The sequence below is a fragment of the Lissotriton helveticus genome, chromosome 7, assembly GCF_964261635.1.
Source record: "Lissotriton helveticus chromosome 7, aLisHel1.1, whole genome shotgun sequence".
Lineage (NCBI taxonomy): Eukaryota > Metazoa > Chordata > Amphibia > Caudata > Salamandridae > Lissotriton > Lissotriton helveticus.
Window position 1 is genome coordinate 216786582 of NC_136068.1, and position 22290 is coordinate 216808871.

A 22290-nucleotide genomic window follows, 5' to 3' on the forward strand; every position below is an offset into this window, starting at 1 on the left:
TGGGGTATTGTCATTTTAGGTTGCTGCCCAATTATTTTCGCTTAGGTCTCCAGGAGACTTTGTACAGGGATTCTCATAATATTCCCAACTGTGTAACAAGTCAGCGAATAACACTAATAGGCAGATTTCCCCCAAATGTCAAAGGTATGTGTACGAGTGGGTTTATCTGTGAGGAAACGATCCAGTTAGTCGATCTGTACGTAAAAGACATGTTACACCCTATGCTGCTACATATGTGGCACTGGAGGCAAGACTACTAAAGAGAAGGCTTAATTAAGAGGGGGTCGTGATTTAAACAAGTGTTTCCTGGACACAGAGCCCACCCTTCCCCGGCAGAGGGCGCCCTCCACTCACCAGTTCTCATACTTGGTCAGCCTCTTGACCATGCCGCTCTCCTCCATGAGCGCCAGGATCCGCTCGTTCTCCCCCTCGGACCCGTCACAGATGTGGATGCTCTCGGGCTGGCACACCTTGGCATTGCCCACCACAAAGGCCCTCACGTCTGGACTCAGGCTGTTCAGGTCCCCCTGGACCATCCTGCTGGTGATCTTCAGCTCGGTCTGCAGCAGGGGCGCCATCTTAGGAGAGACCGAAGAGCGTCAGCATTGCACCAATCATTAATTGAAATTAAGGAAATAAGGGACAAATAGGAAAGACGGGAGATAACCCTTCCCCTCGGCTCCCAACTAGAGTTTTCTCGACTGACACCGTTAAGGGCCACCCTGCCAGCCGGATGGCGACCAAAGATGCTGAGCTCAGTATGTTCAGACACCACCACTAGCAACAGCAGCTACAAGCAGCACTTGTGTAGCACACACTGCTCGCAGTGTCTCTGGGCGCCTAGCTTGAAGTCCTTCTTGAGGACTAGCAATTATTTCTCCTAATCAGACTTTGACCCAGAGCACAAGAGAGAAAAGCACAAAAGGAGGAAGACGGAAGACGAGAAAGATAGAAAAAACAGTGACAGTTTTCTGCATAAAATATGGATTTGCTGCATCTGCCACATAACCCATCTGCTGCACAATCTGCAGATTTTAACTAAAATATTGTGTTTCTAGGTCATAGGGATCCCAACTTGCCAAACTTGAGGCAACCCATGTTGCCACGCAGTGGAAGACCCTATGCAAAGATTGACTGGTCTTCCTCCAGTTGCATATTACTCTGTTTGGATGTTAAACTGGTATTTCTAAGGTGAAACCTTTGACCAGACAGTGTTAATATGTGAAAAAAGATAACATTTTGCAGTAATATTATCACAGAATGGGCGGCTGTGTTAGGTCACATAATGTGCCTCTTATTGCTGCATAATTTTGACAACCCTGTCGCATTTGGCCTTCTCCTGCTTTATGATTCCACTTACTCGGATTATAACCCAATTTAACAGGGGGGGAAGGGGCAGATTGAGAAACAAAGCTTAAACCCGGATAGTCAAAAGGGGCACCGATGGGAGTTTAAAAGAGATATAAAATGAAGGGGAAAGGGCTGAGAGATTTCGAGGAGAGAATGAAAAAAAATCGTTTTGGGAAATATACTTGGGCACATCATGAGGGAAGAGGGGGAGACAGCCGCAGAGAAGTGATACTACGTGAAACGATGACAGGCGGTATGTAAATGGAAAGAGAACTGAGAAAGTTAGTATAGGGTGAAGAAATGGAGGTGCTGTGTGCTCGGCAGCACTTGTGGCCAATGCCGCATCTGCAGGAGCTCAGTGGGGACCTGCAGCGCTCGCCGGGTTCACTAACCAGCTGCACTGGGTGTCTTCGGGGTCTCACTGGAGGGCCTGCCTCACCCCCGTGGTGACGCTGGGACTTATGTCGTGCAATGTAAAATATCCCAGTGCAGCCTCTGAGCTGTCTCTACGCAAATTCCGTGCAGTCTCTGTGGAGCTCTGGGTGGTGCCTGCACGAGCTGTGTCATCCCTGCCTGACCCCAAGCAGTGCACGCATGAGTTGTGAAGTTTCTGCATGAACCCCATGTAATGCTTGTCTGAGCTCTGTGTTGTCCCTGCCTGACCCCGTGTAGTGCCTCCATTGGCTCGTTCGGTCCCTGTATGAACTATGAGCTTATGCAGAATACCGGGTGGTCCCAGCATGAGCTCCGTGTGGTGCGTGCACGAGCTCCGCACATCTCTGCGCGAGCTCTCTTTACATCTATGCGTGGCCTTTGTGTTGTAGTCCCTGCATGAGGTCCGTGCGCGCAACGCCATGAGCTCCATGTGGTCCCTGCATAAACTCTGTGCAGTCCCTATGAGCTCCGTGTGGTTCCTGCTGCTGACCTGAGTGGATCGAGCGCACGTGCCACACATACTGAAGTGCAGCTGAGCGCACCTGCATCCCCACTTGGATGACGTCCCTTGCATATAATTTACGTGCACCAATTTCACTTTCTGACCCTAAATATTTGAATTATCTCTTAAAAACATGGAGGGGCGCCTTTTAACATTTTATCCCGGGCTTCATTTTTTAACCTCAAACAGTTGTGAGCGCCACAAATCACAGGCCCCTGGCCGACTAAATGTGAAAGTGAATCAATGAATGAACAGCGTGAAGCTTCAATAACTCATCAGTAATGATATGTAAGGACAGATGTACACAGTACATCGAACAAAAAAGAAGACATCTTTCCATGATAAAATGTGTTATTTGGGCTCCAGCACGACTCGGTTACTCTTAAGGCCATCTGCAATAGGGGAGTGGCTATCAATGGTGCAGCAGGTGCAGTGGCACCGTGGCCCAGTGACCGCAGAGCCCATGAACCCTGGTTATTGCTGAAATTTACTCGCAATGGGGGAGGGGGGGTGTTTCTTGCTTGCACTAGACCCCTAGCACCAGGGCACAAGTCCTTAAAAAAGAAGTGGGGGGACGCTCTAAATTAGGTGGTGTCACTGGAAGTGACGTCACGAAAGGTGGCTTGCACCATCCGACTCATTGCCTCCCCTCGCTCACCCCTAAGATGCGATTGCATCAGAGAAGCCAGCGCGTGAGCTCCGATCTCGCCCCAGAGAGGCCAAAGAGTGAATGTGTGGTTTAATTTGCTTCAGTTATCGAGCTCTCAAGTTTTCCCGTCATGTGGGCGATGTCAGCCAGTCCTGGTTTTCTTGATTTGCAAACTTGACTCCAAAACTCCAAAAGCCACCTCCACCAGCTTCCCACAGCCGACTGTTATCATTACAAACAGGGGCTAAGAGCCAATACTGTGATATGCCTTTTCCTAACAGGGCTGACTCTTCCTTTCATCTGCCTGAGGTCGATAACTCTCGTGCACATATATATACATCCATATTCGATCAAAAAATATGCCCATTCACATCATAAAAAACTGTACACATAAGATGTGATGTAAGAAGGGCTCTTGCATAAGAGAAGTCAGCCCCACCCCCCACCCCACGTGGACGACTCTATAAAAACTGAGCTATTGTTAAAAATGTTACCAGGCAAGTAGAATTGTAGCCAAAAGTATACAACTTGCCCGAAAATCCTTCGTGCAGCAAAATGCAAGAAAGAAAGGAAACAAGGGAAGAAAAAGTACTTTGCAGGTAACTTAAAAATACATATGAATGAAACTTGGACTATATGAATTATTATGTGTCAAAGTGACCATTATATGCTGCTCAACGCCAAATAAATATTCGTGTGGAAAATACTCTAAACAAATACAAAGACCAAGGTGACCAATAAATTAACAAATAAAGAAAACATGCACGCATTATATATTTTAAAACATGATCTAAATTAAGTAACTGTTTTACTTCATGGTTTTACTTACTTTTTCTTCGAGTTCTTGTAAAAATCAGCTTCGCTCTCTTTCTCAGTTCTTCAAATTCTCTCGGAGATCTGCGGGGTCTTCCTCGGTTCTTGGGGTCTTCTCTTCCTTTGCTCTTCAAGTCTTGTTGGCTAAAGATGCTCCTGGCCTCTATTAAATAGTCGTTGAGGGCACGTCAACCCCCCTCCCTCACGCAGGTAAGTGGGTAGACCCGCCTCTGACGTCAGAGAGCGAGGTCCAGCCACTTGGAACGCGGCCCATAACAAACTACTGTAGACTTAGTACAAAGGGCCTCAAAGCTGTAAACAGAAACTATCTACGAAAAATAAGGCCCCCGCGGGTAATCATTGATCAGATTAGTGGTCGTTGAGTTCCAGTGGTGTTTTTGTCCTGTTGACGGACTCCCAGAGTGACGCTTTCATACGTTGTGTACTTGACCTTTAACCTACTCGGATTGTGATGCAGGGAGATCTGCCCGTTTCTGGATTGCAGATGAGGTGACAACAACAGCCCTCGGTCGGCTCGCGGCCAACAGCACGTAATGGCAGCGCGAGCGCGCATGCGCAAAGAGGAGGCCCGTCAGGGGTGTGTTTGCTCACTTTGGACACGTTTCCTGGACGCGGCCGAAGTACAGTGTGGGACTGAAAGAAACAGAAAGGTGCAATGTTAGCAGAATTAGGCTGTGTATTCAGGCAGGAGGAGTAACTCGAGGGCCTTGTAGCAGCAGCGTACAGGCTCCACTAGGCATTTAATATGGAATAGTGTTGTGTACCCCCATTGGCAGGCCTCAACGTTTCAACATGTGCAGCTGACATAGCTGCCAAGGTTTCAGATTGCTTATGTGTGACATTTTCATAAATTCAGTGTAATTATGGGTAACATACAACGACTATGAGTGACACTTTCTCGCTACAAAAAATCAAGCAATGAAGATGAGAAAAAACAAAATCAGAAATTACGCCCATTGGAGCAACTAGAAACTCAAAGAAGATCTTTAAACTGCTTCAAAGCAACATAAATGGAAGGGCACTAATGGGAGTCTGTGAAGTCTTTCCACGTGGGACCTCTACTAGTTACTGCACTGAACCAGCGAGCCAGAGAATTGAATCCTGGTCGGTGCAGTAGTGAATAGTGACTTGTGTTTGTTTAGTGCTACAAGGTCCCAGTCTTATGAGTGACATCCATCTGCCATATGTGTGACACTTTCTCATGAGTAAAACCAAGCAATGAATTGCACGGAAAGACATAAAATATAATCAATTAGATCTTTTTGCGAAATGAGAAGTCTTAAAACTATCTTAGCACCTGTCCCACAGTCTCACAGAAAATGCCCGCATTGCACAACAGTAAGTGCTCTGTTGCTGGACTCACCATTGCTACCAGACGTAAGTCCCCACTGCAGTGCCTGACTGAGGCAGAGAGCTTCTTTGCCCCATGTTTTTGGTAGGGGTGGGCGGAATTTGCGTAGTCACGCTACACAAAGGTCTGTGAAACGGTAAAAAATTTACGAGCACGCAGAGTTCCGCGAACACGAGGAATTGCTTGTTCCGCCCATTCGCGATGCTTTTTTCCTGTTTGTGAATGCTGTTTGCATGCTCGGGGGGGGGGAATATCTCACGGACCCGCCTTTTGAAAGCGTGAGCAAGCAAAAAATTCTACGAAGCCCCGGATCATGGAATTTTTACCCAAATTCCGCAAATTCCAAGAGTGGAACGGAATTTGCCACCCAGGCCTAGTTTTTGGTCAGGAGAGCAAGAGAGCTTGCTGGCAGTTCTCATGAAGTCTAGAAGTGGTTGCAGCTTTCCGTCGCAGCTTCGGTGTCCCAGCTTTGGTGCCCCACCCCAACCTCGCTCGGCTCCTCCTTTGCTCTTCGACCCCCCATCCGCCCGCCCAGCTTCTAGGCTTCCAGCTCTCCTCCACAACAGATCAGGCAAGTGAGGTTGATCCTGGTGCTCTCAAGTTGGGGGCATACCTCGAAAGAGTGAATCAGGGGTAGCACAGAGAGGTACAGAGAGGACACAGACAGCAGAGAGGAACAGCTTTTTTACAAAAAAAAAAAAAGAAAAACTTGCACCATATGCAACCCTCTGCAAAAACCCTGCACAGTAAAAGTAACAAAGAGCAAGAAAGAACGAGGAATAACAAGGAAACAATAAATAACATACTATAAAGAGTAGTAAATAACGAACAAAAGAGGGGATAAGAGGGAAAGGTACACTGCCAACCCATCATTATTAAAGATATGTTTATTTAGACTATTGGCCTTTAAACAATTCAACAATTTATGTCCATTATTTTATAAAATATCTTATGAAACATTTTTTAACCCCTTCACTGCGGCGGCTATTCCGCCGCAGTGCTAAGGGGGCGGGTCGGCCGCGCGGCGGCCGCATGCTGGTGACGGAACCGCTCCGTCACCAGCCGCGGTTGGGCTGTGCTTGTGACGGAGCGGTTCCGTCATGGCCCGCCCCGCTCAATAGAACGCTCAGCCCAGGCGCGGAATTCGCTCAGCGCATGAACGGCGAGCGGGCCATGACGGAACCGCTCCGTCATCAGCACAGCGCACCCGCAGCTGATGACGGAGCGGTTCCGTCATCAGCGTGCAAGGGGTTAAACGAAAATAACAGATGCATAATAAATGGTCACTTTCATCTAATAAGTTATAAGAATCTGCCCTTTTAAAATTTACATTCACATAAAATATCTAAAGCTAGTCCCTTAAAATACACAAACCCTCATAAATACTAAAACTCTATCAACATTGTGCTGAGTGCTGTCTTGAATCTCCCAATGGCACATGCTGTAACTAAAAAGTGCATGTCAGTTAATAGTTCTGCAGCATTCCCACGGGTCATAATCCCATATTTCAGGAATATTGGGCGTAAACACCGTCTCCGCTGTTGTTTAATTTTTAAGCAGTCCAATAGAATTGGCAACTTATCACATTTTGTGTTCAAACCACAAGTACATTTTCCTCCTGTATGGATTATTTTTGCTTTTACCATATCACTTGTCATACAGGGGTTGAGTCCAATTCTTACTTTCAACAATTCATTTCTTAGTAGCTGATTTGGTAAGATATCCACATACGGAAAACTCATTTTATTTAGCCATTAGTTTAACATAAAATGTACCAATTTTTTCCCGCTTTAATAATGAGAGTCGCATTTGTAGGACAATTCTTTGCCTAGCGTTTCAACTCTCTCTTGCAGATTCCGATTTGTAGGTTCTGTGGACACAACATTACTTTAATTTCTTTACAGATGACACCCAATTTGATCCTAACACTTTTTGCCTATTTTAGTAAAGAGTAATAGCATGTACAAATGCAATTTTGCGAGTCACTGACTCACAAAATAGCATTTGCGACTCTCGCTATTAGGAAGGGGCGTCCTTTCCTAATAGCGAGTCAACATGCTAAGTACTAGTGATTTTCGACCATATTTGCGGCTGCAAAACACTCGTTGTTTACCACCTACTTCAAGTAGATGGTAAACCACTCGCAAAGGGAAAGAGTATGTTGGAAAATATTTTTTAAGAGCAGGGTGGGGTCCCAGAGACCACTGCCTGCCCTTAAAAAAAATGAAACTGGAAAGTTTTATTTTTCTTTTTTAAATGCATACAGTTTTCCTTTAAGGAAAACAGGCTGCATTAAAAAAAAACTGTTTTATTAAAAAAGCAGTCCCAGACATGGTGGTCTGCTGACCCCAGCAGGCCACCAACCCTGGGAGGCCCTGTCATTCCCAATGGGCTCGCAAATTGTGAGAGGTTCATTAATATTCATGAGCCTCGCAATTTACGACCCCATTGGGAATAGCAAACAGTGTAAAACACACTGTTGTATATGCAAAATAGTGCATCGCAAATTGCGAGGCCCAAATGACTCGCAATTTGCGATGCTCTATTTTGCAGGTCGTACATCTGGCCCAAAATGATATGCATTGCTAATGCTTGTTTTAATGTATGAGATGAATGCAAAAGTGAACCCTCACAAATGTTGTAAGCAGAGTTGACTTTTGGTTTTATGTATAAAACAAGCAGTTTTTGTAAAAGGACTAAATGACTTTGTAAAATAGTCAAACATAGCTGACAAGTGGCTTACTGTCAGCAGAACACCTTACGCCTGTGGTTCCCAAACTGTGCGCCGCGGCGCCCTGGTGCGCCGTTATCAGTAGCCAGGGGCGCCGCCGCACTATTTGGGAAAGATAGTATGTGGCCTCCCCTCCTGTGCAGCGATGTCAGAAGTCCAGAGTGCCAGATCACCAGATAATTATGCGCGATTAAAACAAACAAACACTTAAGAGTATAAGTGATCAGAGCCGCTGGGAACATGAAAGCCCTTACTCACACAGCCTGCAGAATCTGTCACTAGGCCATTATCGGCGCAGATTCTGCAGGCTCCCCTCCTCAGCAGCAGTGAGCCGACCCCAGACATGGTTTACAGATGGACTAGCGCTAGATGGCGCTGTGTGTCAGGCAGGACATAAACACAGCAAGCAAATAACTACAAGTGTTACTAGAGTAACATACATACGAGCACCTATTTGTTATAGTGAATGCCTAATCCAGTCAAGGAGTATTTTTATATTTAAAGAATAACCTTTAGTATTCATGCATGAAGATGGATCAGAAATTCTTTTTAGGTCATCATGTCCTCTATTTGTAGTCATAAATTTAATGGATGAAAAGCTTTTTGCCTATTAATGACTTCTGACATCACCTTTTCTTTTTATATAGCGCGAACATTACCCGAAGGTGTCAGAGCACTTTACATGAGAACCAGTTGCGATACATAAGGACTTAGGATTACATGCGTTACATAAAAGATACAAGCAGAAAAAAATTGCAAATGTACAAGTTATAAAGTCACACAGGGAAGAGACAAATAGAAAAAATTGCAAATGTACAGGTTGTAAAGTCACTCAAGGAAGAGATACAAATGGATAAATTCTAAGAGTCACATAGGAATGGTAGAGAGTACAAAGGTCTACTACGGTGGTTCCCAAAGTGTGCGCCGCAGCACCCCGGTGTGCCGGTAAAAAAATGGTGGGGAGCCACGGCCAACTGCCAATTAGGTCAAGGGAGCCACGGGTCAAAAAAGTTTGGGAACCACTGCCTTACGCCCGAAAGCAACCGACAGCACTCTGCATGTCTGGTTTTTGTGTCCAAAACACCAGTATGGAAAAGAAAACTAAAAGTCCCACAATGCAGGTGACTGCATCTTTGCAAAGGATGTGCCACTGCTCAGAATTATGTGCAGCACTTTTTCTTTAATAACGTTTGATCTACTGAAGCTAAAAACAAGATTTTATTTTTTGGGGAAATCTTCAAATTATGCAGCAGCTGGGGCACTATCTGTCATGTAAAGAATACATCCTCACGCAGAAAACCCAGCAGCCACAGATAACCATAATGTCAGTGGGCATGATTATATCTCAGTGCCAATTGTCAGACTTCTGAAATGCAATCTTAACATACATTCTTGTGTTAACTGGACAAGGAGGGAACAAGGGAGGGAGACGGAGTGGGGCAGAAACCGAGACCCGTGCTTCCCACTACGGGGACCCTGTACTGTGGACACTTCTTGTATTTCTATAGCGTTACGAATGATGGAGGTTCCCTGTATGTGGCTCAGAACTGATGTACCGATTGACGAATGTGGTCTCTTTGTTTTTCCTGTTCTGATGAAAATAATAAAAGATTTAAACCATAAAATGTTTTACATGACTTTCTCGTTTTTTGCTTGTGGGCAATCAAGGTTTGAACAGCCCAGCGGGTGAGAGGGCAGAGACAGTCTTTAAAATGCAGATGCTGGCATGTCACTGCTAAATGTCTAAAATAACAATTCTGGGATACACAAATAGGTGTGTTAAATAGATATCTACCAGAACAATGCGAACAGCAGCGTCAGATAAAGTTCCTAAAGAGACAGGGAACCAGAAAAACAAAGTGATTGTAGCCCCTTCCTGTGGCCGTCCCTGGCCCAGAAGTTGGTGTTATTTGGATGGGGTGCCTGAAATGGGCCCTGCCTTTAACAAGTGCAGCACACGCTGTAGGTGCTGGTCCATGATGGCCGCCAGACTGTACCCCTATGGTAAATAGAAGCACGGGGACATTTATGGTAGTTATTTGCTATTAGAGTTCAGAATATGTTACGCTGATTATATTTATAGCACTTTATGGTGTCTGGAGGTCTCTTCTGAGCTCTGATGGGGGTGAGGGCTCAGCATGTGATAGATGAAAAGGAAAAGTGGGATATGAGACAGTGAATGAGTGGACAAAATAGGTGGAACAGGGATGGGCCTTTGTGGAAGTAGTGGTCCACCCCCTCCCCTACCCCCAGAGGTATTATCTCAGCAGATAGATAATTAGTGCATAGGAGTAGCCCGCTTTACACGTCTGACTGGCGGGTGAAAGTCGAAGGCATTGCACTGAGACAGGGTGATCAGACAACCTGCATTTGCCCGCATAGTAGCAGTTTTTCAAGTACTATCCTGACGTCCTGACACTTTCTGCTAAAACAAAGACATGTCCTGTTTTTTTTTTGTTGGTTTTTTTTAGAGGATGGGGTGAACATGCATGTTAATCACAGTGTTGTGCAGGCTCAGCTTTCAACCAGCCTTCACACCATTCCAGGTTCACAACTTAACTTAAATACTTAAATATATACACGTGTGTTTGCGTGTGTGTCTGTCTCTCTAATCTGAAATTCATCTGAAAGATTGGTTCTTCTTCAGACCTATTGCCTTTAAAAAATAAGATGCCTGCTCTGTGTTGGACGCTACCCCAACTCTTCTGGCCTACGACCTGCACTATTAACCTCGCAGATGGGCAGCCCCATACGTGAATAAGCGTGTCCCACCACTAAAACCCTTTTGCTGCCGTTTGGGCCCAAGTGTGAAGGACTCTGGCCTAGTTTGTACGTATTTTCACTGTCGGTGGCCCAAAATGTCACTGACTCTGGCCTAGTGCTGTCAGCCCTTAAGATGCGCTGTCCTGGTGTATATCAACCTGTCCCAGCCGACCAATCTTGCAGTGACAATCATCTGGTATGTGACTGACTCTGACCCAGCCAGACGTGCAGCTTCACCAGCCCCAGATGTATCCTGATGGTGTTCCGCCAGCTAGAAACTACCTCTTTCAACACCTCTTAGCAACGTATCAGAGAAACTATCCTCACATCTGACTGAAGCTATGCTAACCCATCCCTGCCAACCTGCACGGAACGGACAAGATAGGTGACTGGCTCCACTCCCTCATTCAATCCAGTTTTTTTTTGTGATTCTACTCGCAAGGAATGTCGGGCAGATTTACAATGAAAGCGACTGAGAAGCTTATTTACAAGCCCCTTGCGCTGCCGGTGCTTCACTTTTAATGGGAAAAGTGACCTACTGGCGGCACAAGGGGCTTGTAAATAAGCCCCTCAGCGCAGAACATAAACTATTTGGCTGCACTGCACTGGGTCACTTTCAAAGCACAGGGATGCAACATATTTACAATATGTTGCATCTCAGTGCTTCGCCCTTCGCTAGCGCACAAACTGCAGCCATGCGCCGGCGCAGGCACCCTTGCACCATGGTCCTAGGATGCCTGCATCGTGGGGAGATTGTTTTTGTGCCCCTTCCTGCACAGAAACAATCACTACAGGCATTTTCCTCTTTCAATGCGTGCTGTTTGGACGCAGCACCCATTGAAAGAGTAAAAAACGAGGGGAAATGAAAACATTTCTCCTCGTGCGCCTCGCTACGCCTCCCCTGGGGAGTCGTAGGATTCACACGCATTTCCAGATTTACGATTCCTCGTATATCTGGAAATGTGTCTCATTCTATGGGTGTTGCGTGGGAACACCCACAGAAACACCCATGGAACGCCCCTTTCACACAAAGTGCTGCGCGTAAAGGGGCCATATTTACAAGGATAGGAAAAGCTGTGCAGGGTGGCTTTTCCTGTCCTTGTAAATATGGAGCAGTTAGATACGCTACCAGTACGTCACAAAAAGTGAGGTACTAGTGGGGCAGGGGGTTGTAAATCTGCCAGGTAATTTTTAAATACAAATATAACCTCTTTGGTGTTTGGCTAAATGAGATCATGTCTGCTTCCACAACGCCCGCGAGCACACTAGAATTGCTTTCACAAGTGAAAAGGAACATCACGCTGGGACAAACGCGTTTGGGCCTATCATTTCGTAGATCTGATTTCTTTAATTTTGAACCCCATCTTTCATGGTTGATAAAGCCTCCCTCTTTAAAAATAATAATGTTTCAACCCCCGTCTTAAACACGTTTTTTTTGTATCCTGGGGGTGTTCCTCGGGCTAAAAGGCGCCTCTCTCATCTCCAGACCAACAGGAGCACCTGGACGGGCGCGCGGAGGCGCCTCACAGCTCTGACGTTGACAGGGCGGCCGTTATTTCAAACGGAAGGCTGATAACAGCAGGCAGTTTACCTCAGCCTGGGACAGGAACCGTCCTGTATTTTCCGGCGCAGCCTCTTAGTGCTCCAGGGACACAACTTAATCCTCTCTGGAGCTGTGTGAGCTGAAATCAAGCTTAGAGCCACAAGCACGTCGCCAGTGGCCGATGCCACGTAGGCAACCACATCATTAACCCCCCATGGAGGCAGGCTTACATGTGGCCTCAAAATCACGTAATTGAAGTGAATTAGTGAGGGTTTTAATGTGAGGGGAATGGCTACCCTCACCAGATCTGGCGAGATGAAGGCGCCATAATTGGAATTAAGTAGCCCTCCACCGTCCATGGAGCCTGGTGCCTCTACACCTGCTGCACTAATGCCAGCCACAACACTACATAATTATCGACGTCATGCCAATTGCAGCCATGCATGCATAAAACAAGTAAGACAGCTTTGGACTAGAAAATAAACCTATACCGTAGCACAACATAATGTAACGCAAAGGCAACACGAAATAATGCAACACAGCATAACAGTGCGTATTTACAAGCCCCTTGAGCCGTCGGGGTGTCACTTTTGTTCACGCAAAAAAAAGTGACGTACCGTACCGTTGGCGCAAGAGGTTTGTAAATAAGCCCCAGCATGTCTAGGGCCCCGGGACTGTTGCAATCGGAGCCGGGGTTAAACATAATTTGCTGATTGCAAATATTGAGAGAAGCAATCATAACGCCGCTCCCCATCTGGACTTCCGAAATGGGCAGAAAATTGAGGAATGGATATCTGTGGTAGTTGCCGGCGGCTGAGCGTGTGATTGCATGCCACCCATCACCTATGAGTGTTTTAATGGTGCTCCTTCAAGTGACGTACTTTAGCCAATGTGGCATAGTCCGCCCGTGAATATTTGTGAGCCATTGGAATCTAAGAGGGACCCCCTCTCCCACCACATTCTGCAGGGGGCGCCTATCAATTTGCGTCACCCCACTGGAGCGAGTGTACTAAATAAAAATAAATTAAAAAGACAACTGGCAATTAGGGAGGACCGAGGACGTGTCCGTTGGGGTTAATTCCAAGACCCAAGAAACTCTTTGGAGCTGTTACGTTTGCCATTCAAGCGTTGATATTGGCGTAACAACCCCTCGCGGTGCAGTGGGACATCAGCAGCAGCTCTACCCATTAGCCACACCGGGAGTTGAGCTCGTGAGGGGGACTGGGGAATATGCAACGCTTCTCACTGATGTGACTGTAAGAGGTGAGCAGACCTCGAGAACCACAGAGTGGGATATGTCACGACTATTCAGCACCACATTACGATTACGTCACCTCGAAGGAAAGTGCTCGAGCGCTGGCAAGGTGGGATTGGGCGGGGGTGGGGGTGCGGCGGCGCGTTGTGTTTGCCGTGTTTTTGGGTTGTTGCTGCCTGTGCAGAGGAAGGGATCACCTTCAGGAAGGGGAGAGGCTGCGACAACGGGGCCTGATAACCTGATGTGATTATTATATTAGGTATCCCTTTTCCTCTCTTTTTTAGGAATGATAAGGTGTACTGTGATTAATATCAACAGCAGAGTCATGCTTCTCTATGGCCGGTCGGATGCTCTCCCTTTTGAAAGGCACACTAACCCAATTTTAGTTTACCATTTGTTATTTACGCTGGACATGTGAGTACACGTACTATGTTTAAAGATAGAGGGGCCCATTGAGGGCTACTGTAGTGCTTGTAAACATAGTGTCCGAAAAATGCCAATAAAACAATAAAAACATGTTTTAAAAAATGTTTCGGTTATTAAATCCAGCAGCAGACGCAAGATTTTGAAATCTGCCATCACTTTCTTAAAATGTCGGGAAAAATAACTTCACAGGATTGTTTTAAAAAATTGAAACGGATGAAACAAATCACATCCTGGTTTTAATCTTACATCACACAAAACTACTTTAAATAAGAAAATAGACACTTTAAATATGAAAATAAACACAGTTTTAGTTTCTTAGACGTTCCAGAGCGGTGTGTACACCTTTAACCTGTCACGTGCAGTGCTGGTGCATGGACATAATTCAAAATTTGCAAACATTCGTGACAAGAATTTTCAATTCTATTAAGGACTAGGAGGCGAGGATTATGCTTTCTCATTTCTTTATGAAATGCTCAGCAGCCAATAAAAAAACAGAACTACAAATCCCATGAACACTTGGGAACAACCATAGAGGATACACTATATAAGGTCCAAACACTAGTCCGTCTTCCTCTTTCTTTGGGTAAACAGTTCCACATCAAAAAACAATCCCAGGTACAGCAACAACAAAAGTTCCAAACAAGTTGCCGAAATCCAAAGGAGCCTGAAGCAGAAGATGGAGACATCCTGGGTCCGTGAACAAGGTGGCAGAGGAAACTCTCGAGGCAGAAAAACCATATCACTTCTGGTCTGAACCTGCAAAAGACACATAGCCGTAATATCCAAATAACGGAGAGAATAATCAAAGCAGATCAGGGGGGGAAAGAAACAAGGAAATAAAACTGCAACAGTATGCAATATTGTACAATACATGATAATGCAACAGAGTTACCATAGGGTGGGATAATCCTCGCCTCCTAGTCCTTAATAGAATTGAAAATTCTTGTCACGAATGTTTGCAAATTTTGAATTCTATGTCAGGACAGGAGGCTCCGATTATGCTTGTTTAAAGCTTGTCCACCACAACAGAAGCAACAGTAACAATTGGTTTATAGTAAAATTGCTTGAAAACAGAGTCCGAAGACCAGTCAGCAGCTTTCATGATGTCAAACAAAGTAGCACCCATGGAATAAGCCTTTGAGGCCATCGCGCCTCTAGCAGAATGTGCACCAAACACAGAAACATCAATGCCTGCCTCGGACATGAGCCAGCGCACCCAGCGAGCTCAAGTAGCCGGTGCAACAGGGCGGAAAGGCTTCTGCAAGGCGATCAACAACTGACCTTGCATGTCAGCACGTAAAGAAGCGGTACTCACCTCGTAATCTTTCAAACACTGGACAACACAAAGATTGGGATGATCCGGAAAAGAAGGATACGTTATGGAGGAGGTGTTGGTTTTAGTCCTCCTAGAGAGATTGAAAGTAACCCCCTCAGGGGTGAAACAGCGACCCGCAAGATCCAAAGCACGAATATCCGAAACACGTTTGCAAGAAACTAGACACAGTAACATGGTCAGTTTTGCAGACAACTGTTTGCGAGATAACAAAAGATTAGTAGGCCAATTCATCAAAAATTTCAGAACAATCGAAACATCCCACAAAGACACATATTTCGGTGTGGGAGGTTTTGCGAGGCGAATACCTTTTAGGAGTTTGGACAGCAAATGATGTTCACCAACAGGCTTACCATCAACGTGGATATGGCCTGCCGAAATGGCAGAACGAAAACTATTAACGGTCCGATAAGCCAAACCAGAAGTGGCCAAAGAGGACAAAAAATTAATGACTAGACTGATATCCGCCGAAACGGGATCAACCTCCCGTTGAACACACCAATCACTCCAGCGTTTCCAGGCTCCTCGATACCGCTTGTGGGTATTGGGAGACCAGGCGTTACTAATGAAAGTGGCAGCTTCGCTAGAAATTCCTGGGATCGACCAACGATCCCCGAGATTCGCCATGCCAGCAACTGGAGAGTGCCGGCGAGAATGAGGGGATGCGGATCTCCGAGGGGATCCAGCAACAGATTCCGCTTCAGGGGAAGAAGGAGGGGAGGTGCACAGCACATTTCCAAGAGAACCGGAAACCACGCTTGAGCTTTCCACAAGGGAGCAATCAGAATCAGCTCCGCTCGAAACCGTTTGGTGTAAGCAAGGACTCTGGGAAGCATCATGAACGGGGGAAATGCATAACAAAGAGTCGACGGCCACTGTTGGAGAAAAGCATCCGTGGCCAGAGCTAAGGGGTCCGGTCTCCAGCTGTAAAACCGGGGAAGCTGTGCATTGAGGCGAGAGGCGAAAAGGTCTAGGTGACACTGACCCCAAAGCCGAAGAATGGCGCGGAAGACTCGAGGGTGAAGTCTCCAGTCGCTGAAATCCCGAAGATGTCGGGAGTGCCAATCCGCAACCTGATTGTCGCGGCCCGGGAGGTACTCTGCAATAACCGTGATCTTCCGGTGGAGGCAAAAATGCCAAAAATCCTTGGCAATCTCCGCTAATATCTTGGACCGTGTCCCGCCCAATTTGTTGATATAGCGGACTGCCGACACATTGTCCATCCTGAGAAGAATGCAACAATTCGCCTGTAGGGGGGAGAAACACCGAATCGCAAAGGAACCCGCTAGGAGTTCCAGACAATTGATATGGAGAGACAACTCCTGGGGAGACCAACGACCCCCTGTCGAAACTGACCCGCAACGGGCTCCCCAACCCCATCGACTGGCATCCGATTCGATCACCAGCTCCGGAGACGACCCGAACAGGGCTCGACCATTCCAGGCCTCCATGTGGTCTAGCCACCACTGCATCTCCATCCGCACCTCCTCTGAGAGAGGAATTTGATCCGAGTATCGGAGGCCTTTCCGGAGATGTTGAATCTTCAGGCGTTGCATCGCCCTGTAATGGAGAGGACCCGGAAAAATTGCCTGAATGGAGGACGCTAGAAGACCTACCACACGTGCCAACGACCTCAATGACACAGTCTGTTTGGAAATAACAGACGTCAACTCTCTCCTGATGTAGCGGAGTTTCTGATTGGGCAAGAGAAGCTGACAAGTCAATGAATCTATCTGAAACCCCAGAAAATCGATAGACTGAGTGGGAACCAAAACCGATTTCGGAACATTGACTAGAAATCCCAGAGACTGCAAGAGAGTGACAGACCACTCCAGATGTTGCAGAAGCTTGAGAGGGCAATCTGCCATAAAAAGAATGTCGTCCAGGTAAATAATCAATCGGACCCCCCTGGAACGAAGATGCTCTACAACTGGCCTCAACAATTTCGTGAAGCACCATGGTGCCGACGAAAGGCCGAATGGGAGAACTCGATACTCGTACCACTGATTCAGCCATTGAAACTGTAGGAACCTGCGATGGGGCCCGTAAATCGGGATGGACAAATACGCATCTTTCAGGTCCAGACGGACCATCCAATCCCCTTCCCGTAGGAGATCCCGCAGAAGATGGATGCCCTCCATCTTGAAGTGCCTGTAGAGCACCCCGCTGTTGAAGTCCTTCAGGTTGAGAACCAGGCGAGACCCACCTCCTTTTTTCTCGACCAGAAAGACTGAGCTGACAAAGCCCTGCGGATGGCGTAGGGTAGGAACAATCGCCCCTTTGCTGAGGAGCAAGTCTATCTCCTCCGACAGACAAGTCTGAGAGTGACTCGAAAAAAGCATAGGGGTCGGCAGACGGGTTTGATGTATTGGGTGATAGAACTCTATCTTGAACCCTTGAACGGTTTCCAACACCCAAGCATCGTTGGAGATCATACGCCAATTGTTCAGAAAATATTGCACTCTGCCCCCCAACATCACATCGCAAGCTTGAATGAGGCTCACCTGTAGCTCCGGAATCTTGATATTGGCCTTGGTGGCCACCAGAACGTCCTTTGCCGTACTGTCCTTTTCCTTTACGGGAAGGATAGAAGTTGGCGCGGGTGGAGTAGCCAGAGTCGTAGTGACCACCACGTTGCTGCGAGGCACCCCTCTGGGACTGTTGTTGAGATCCACGGCCGAACGATCGTCCCCTTTGTCGTCCGGCCTTGGCGAAAACCGGACGCATGGCCCGGCGCAAGGAGGCCTGCGCTTTATCGATGCCGCTGAAGGTGGACACAAACTTAGTCAGCTCCTTTAAGAAAGGCTGTCCAAACAGAAGGCCCTGCGCTTCTGGACCGGCCTCAGAGGTAGCCAATTCTGCCAATTTCGGATCCAGTTTCAGGAGAATGGATCGACGTCGTTCTGCTGAAATGGCACAATTAGCATTTCCAAACATGCACACTGCCCTCTGGGCCCACTCTATGAGTTCGTCAGGATTAACAGTTGCCGAGGCCTCCTTGGCCTTGAAACCCAGGTCTAGGATCTTAGCTAGGGGACCCAACATGTCCATCAATTTATCCTGACAAGACCGCCAGGAGCGGTCCAGGCCTTTCTTCGGATCCTTAGAGTATTTTTTAAGGTAGGTGACCATCATAGGGTCCACCTCCGGAGTCTCAGCAATATGGTCCGCAAGGTCCGGTCTCGGGCACTCAGAGCGAAGCCGAGCCCGGACAGGCGCCTCAAAGGGATGGCGAACATGTGCCTCAAGATAAGCCGCCACCGCCGGAGCGGGTAACCATGAAGTTGAATTTGGATGAACCATGTCCTCCGGTTCGAAATTGAGAAGGCGGGGACGCTCAGGAGCGTCAACAAAATGCTCCTTACGGAGGCGTTTTGCAGGAGGGGAATCATGATCTGAAGAGGCGTGACCATGGTCGGAATCTTCCGTATAAAGAGACGCAGAAGATTTGGGCTTATCTGAAGATAAAACCTTCGCCAGTCTCTGGAAGTCTGATTTGTGAGGGTTAAGAGGGGACTTTGCGGACTTTTGGGAAGGCGGCAACCAGCCCTGCTGAATAGCATAGGCATTGAGATGACGTTTTAGGGGATTAATAGCCCTCACAAGTGCCTTGTTAACAGAAAGTTGAACACCTTTATCCAACTCCTCGACCAAGTCATACTCAAGAGAAGTATCCTCCTCCTCATCATAATAACAGTCTGCATCTGCGTCATAGAAATCAGCCATTGCACCAGTGTGCAGAAAGTCAATGCCCACAAGACTGTAACAATATGGAGTATCAGAGATACCAGTAAAGGGGGAGTGACAACCCCAAAGCAGGCTTGAGTAAGGCTGGAAACAACCAAACACTGAGCAAATAGATTAGAATGTGGAGGGAGATAAGCCTGCCAACTATTAATCACTCTAGGCAGAGCCTATGCATAGGAAATTACAACCAGAACACTTTCCTGTGCTCCGGCGTCAAAATGGGGTCGAAAGTGCAGGGCTGTGGGCAAGAGCGCTGGGAAGCGTTCAGTCAGCGAAACCGGCGTGAGGAAAGAGCCAGCAACCGGAAATAAACGCAGCGCGCATGCGCGACGCTGCAGCCACTGCCACAACCGGCTCGAGAGCGCTCGCGCTCCCCCAAGGAGCCGACGACCCCTGCTCCCGCTCCACTAAGCTACCGGGCACAAGCGGCCAGGCGCAGGGAGGCGACACGCGCTCCCCAGAAGACGCCGCGAGCAAGCGGTACAAGTTAACCGGCACAAAGGAAAAAGCCGAAAGAACAACACACGCGAGCACCGCGTAACAGCTGAAACAATGCAGCGCAACCTGAAACCAAGCAGCGGAGTACTTCAGGAAAGTAAGCGCATGCAACAATGTAACCAAATTACAAATGTAGTATAAGTAAATGGAAATAGACTTAACTGGCTGCGGAGCAGCAAAGAAAGAGGAAGACGGACTAGTGTTTGGACCTTATATAGTGTATCCTCTATGGTTGTTCCCAAGTGTTCATGGGATTTGTAGTTCTGTTTTTTTATTGGCTGCTGAGCATTTCATAAAGAAATGAGAAAGCATAATCGGAGCCTCCTGTCCTGACATAGAATTATGCAGTCTGGGATCGGGGATACGTGCCGGGAGGGATGGTGGGCGGTGGGAGAGGCGGGCAGCTGTTCGTGGTCCTGAAGTCAGAACGGGAGATTTGTAGTTTAGACTGGGAGAATCTCAAAGCATGTGGATTTAAACAGTTGTTTAATCCTTGATTCCAAGAAGGTGTCCGACCCACTGACAGCTTTAGCTTCTCCATTGAAGACCTACAGTATCTAATAATCACTTATTACGCTTGCTCAGACTGCTATATGCAGGGCCAATGGAATTATGTGACAAGTGAGGACCAAGTTATGTGTCAGAGTTGATTCAATTATGCTGCATGAAAAGGAAAATTAAGCAGCGAAAAGGGCCACATTTTCTGACAATATTACTGCATTAATTTGTCTTCTTTTGTGCACTGTAACACTGCAATCTCATTAATAACAGTTTAACACTTAAATACAGAAATTGGCAATTGAAAGGTGAGTTAAGTAATAAAAGGAAGGGAGGACTCCTTAAGGGTTCAATAAAGGACCAGGAGAGAAAAAATTCAAGAATTCAACAGGTCCAATAAGACCAACTCTTGGGACCCTTCACAGTAGTACCCTCGTAACTCAAAAATGCCAACTCTATCTCCACAAATACATAATTACACAATACAAGGAATGGTGAAGCCAACAAATATAAAGGAGCAACATATGGTCTATTAAAAAATAAACAGTTTATTACAAATTAATAAAATCACAGGTAATACACATCAATAAAATGCCATATGTTAGACTTGTTTCTGGATCTTTTTGTATAAGGAAAAAATGTATCCTTATCCACATCTAAAATCATACAGGGTCAGGATATTCACAGTATATGTCTCTAATTGTACGTTTTCTATTGTACAGAACTGTCTTGTCCTGATGAAGGTGATATCATAATACACCGAAACGCTGCGTCGACAACTTTTTAATTGGACATCTTTGACAATTGTGATTTTATAACTGCAGATATTGTGAATAACGACAATTTTTGTTAAATTGGATATTTTTGATGATTGTGTTTTTCTATACACTGCATATACTGTGAATATCCTGACCCTGTATGATTTTAGATGTGAATAAGGATCAATTTTTTCCTCATACAAAAAAGATCCAGAAACAAGTCTAACATATGGCATTTTATTGATGTGTATTACCTGTGATTTTATTAATTTGTAATAAACTGTTTATTTTTTAATAGACCATATGTTGCTCCTTTATATTTGTTGGCTTCACCATTCCTTGTATTGTGTAATTATGTATTTGTGGACATAGAGTTGGCATTTTTGAGTTACGAGGGTACTACTGTGAAGGGTCCCAAGAGTTGGTCTTATTGGACTTGTTGAATTCTTGAATCAATTGAAAGGTGACCAATCAACTGTTGCAAGGGGGCTTCCACTTCAAAGCAACATGTGTCCCCATGTTTTTAGTAAATTTTGATCCGTTTGAGCTAGAAAGCATTTGTTTTTAGTAAAATGTGTAAATCGTGCAGCAAATGTTGGATTATGTGGCAAATCCATACTCATGCAGAACACACTACGGTTGCAGAGTCACAAAATACCAGTGGTCCTGGCGATAGACATTTGTCCGAAATCTATTGTATCGAACATATATTTACAATAGTCTTTGGATCTGCCCCTTGGTCATGATTCAATGTTTTTTTGACTAACTCATTTCCTATCTCCAGAGTCAATGGATTTCTGTAAGAAAACAGGGCTTTTTACAGATGCCCCCTTACTTTTTGCCCCATTTGGACTACTAGGTGCTGGTTTTCGAAGGTGACAGTGCACTGAAGCCTGCCAACCAGGCTCCAGTGCCAGTGCTGTCTCCCTAAAAGTAACATGAGTAATTGACATGCCCAATTGACAGAGACCATGCCCCTTGGTATTTATCTGGTAAGTGGTAATGTGGTGCTCAGGGCATGGGTGGTAAAGGTATACTCAGAGCCTGCAGCACTGTTTATGTCACCCGAGTGACCTTGGAAACAGATGACAGCTGGCCTGCCATTGCAGACTGCAGGGACATTGTTCACTGCTCCATTTTGACTTTGTCCTCACCATGTGTGACAGGGTCACAGCACTGATCTTAAGTACATGTCAGTCACCCCTTGAGAAAGTCTCTTGTGCCCAGGAGGCAGGGTGCAGTATATTAAGAATGTAGACATGTAGCTCCCAGATGCCTAACTCCCCTAAATCTAGGATTTAATGGACACCCCTGACACCAGAACCGGAGACCTGCACCATCTTCTTCAAAGAAGGACAAAGAGGAGAACCATGTCACTGACAAGAGGACCCTGCCCAATAGCACAAAGCAAAAGAGGAAAATTGTGTCCCGGAGGCAACAGGATTGGAACTGAGTGAACAGCCCTTGTCCTTAGTTAAAACTCAACACTCCCGAAGTGAGAAACCCCTGTGGAAGCCAGATGCACCCTCAGACTCCCCAGTTGGGTGGGACCAGTCCCCTGCACAGTGCAGGTAACACAACGCTCTGTATCTAAAGAATCACTGGCCATTGGTCCCT

The 22290-nt window shown here is 46.4% G+C and overlaps 1 protein-coding gene across 2 annotated transcripts in view; it reads right to left on the reverse strand.

The window, feature by feature from the left end:
• LOC144768370 (phosphoenolpyruvate carboxykinase, cytosolic [GTP]-like) overlaps positions 1-22290 on the reverse strand; it is an 85767-nt gene that overhangs the window by 6941 nt on the left and 56536 nt on the right. The window contains exons 1-2 of one of the 2 annotated variants that reach the window (XM_078651969.1): positions 3766-4176; positions 355-578 (exon numbers count right to left, since the gene is read on the reverse strand). In XM_078651969.1, coding sequence (XP_078508095.1) covers positions 355-578 — 224 coding nt within the window. In that variant the 5' untranslated portion in view covers positions 3766-4176. Of the gene's footprint in view, positions 1-354; positions 579-3765; positions 4177-22290 lie in introns of those variants that run through there. The other variant, XM_078651970.1, reaches the window with a different exon arrangement.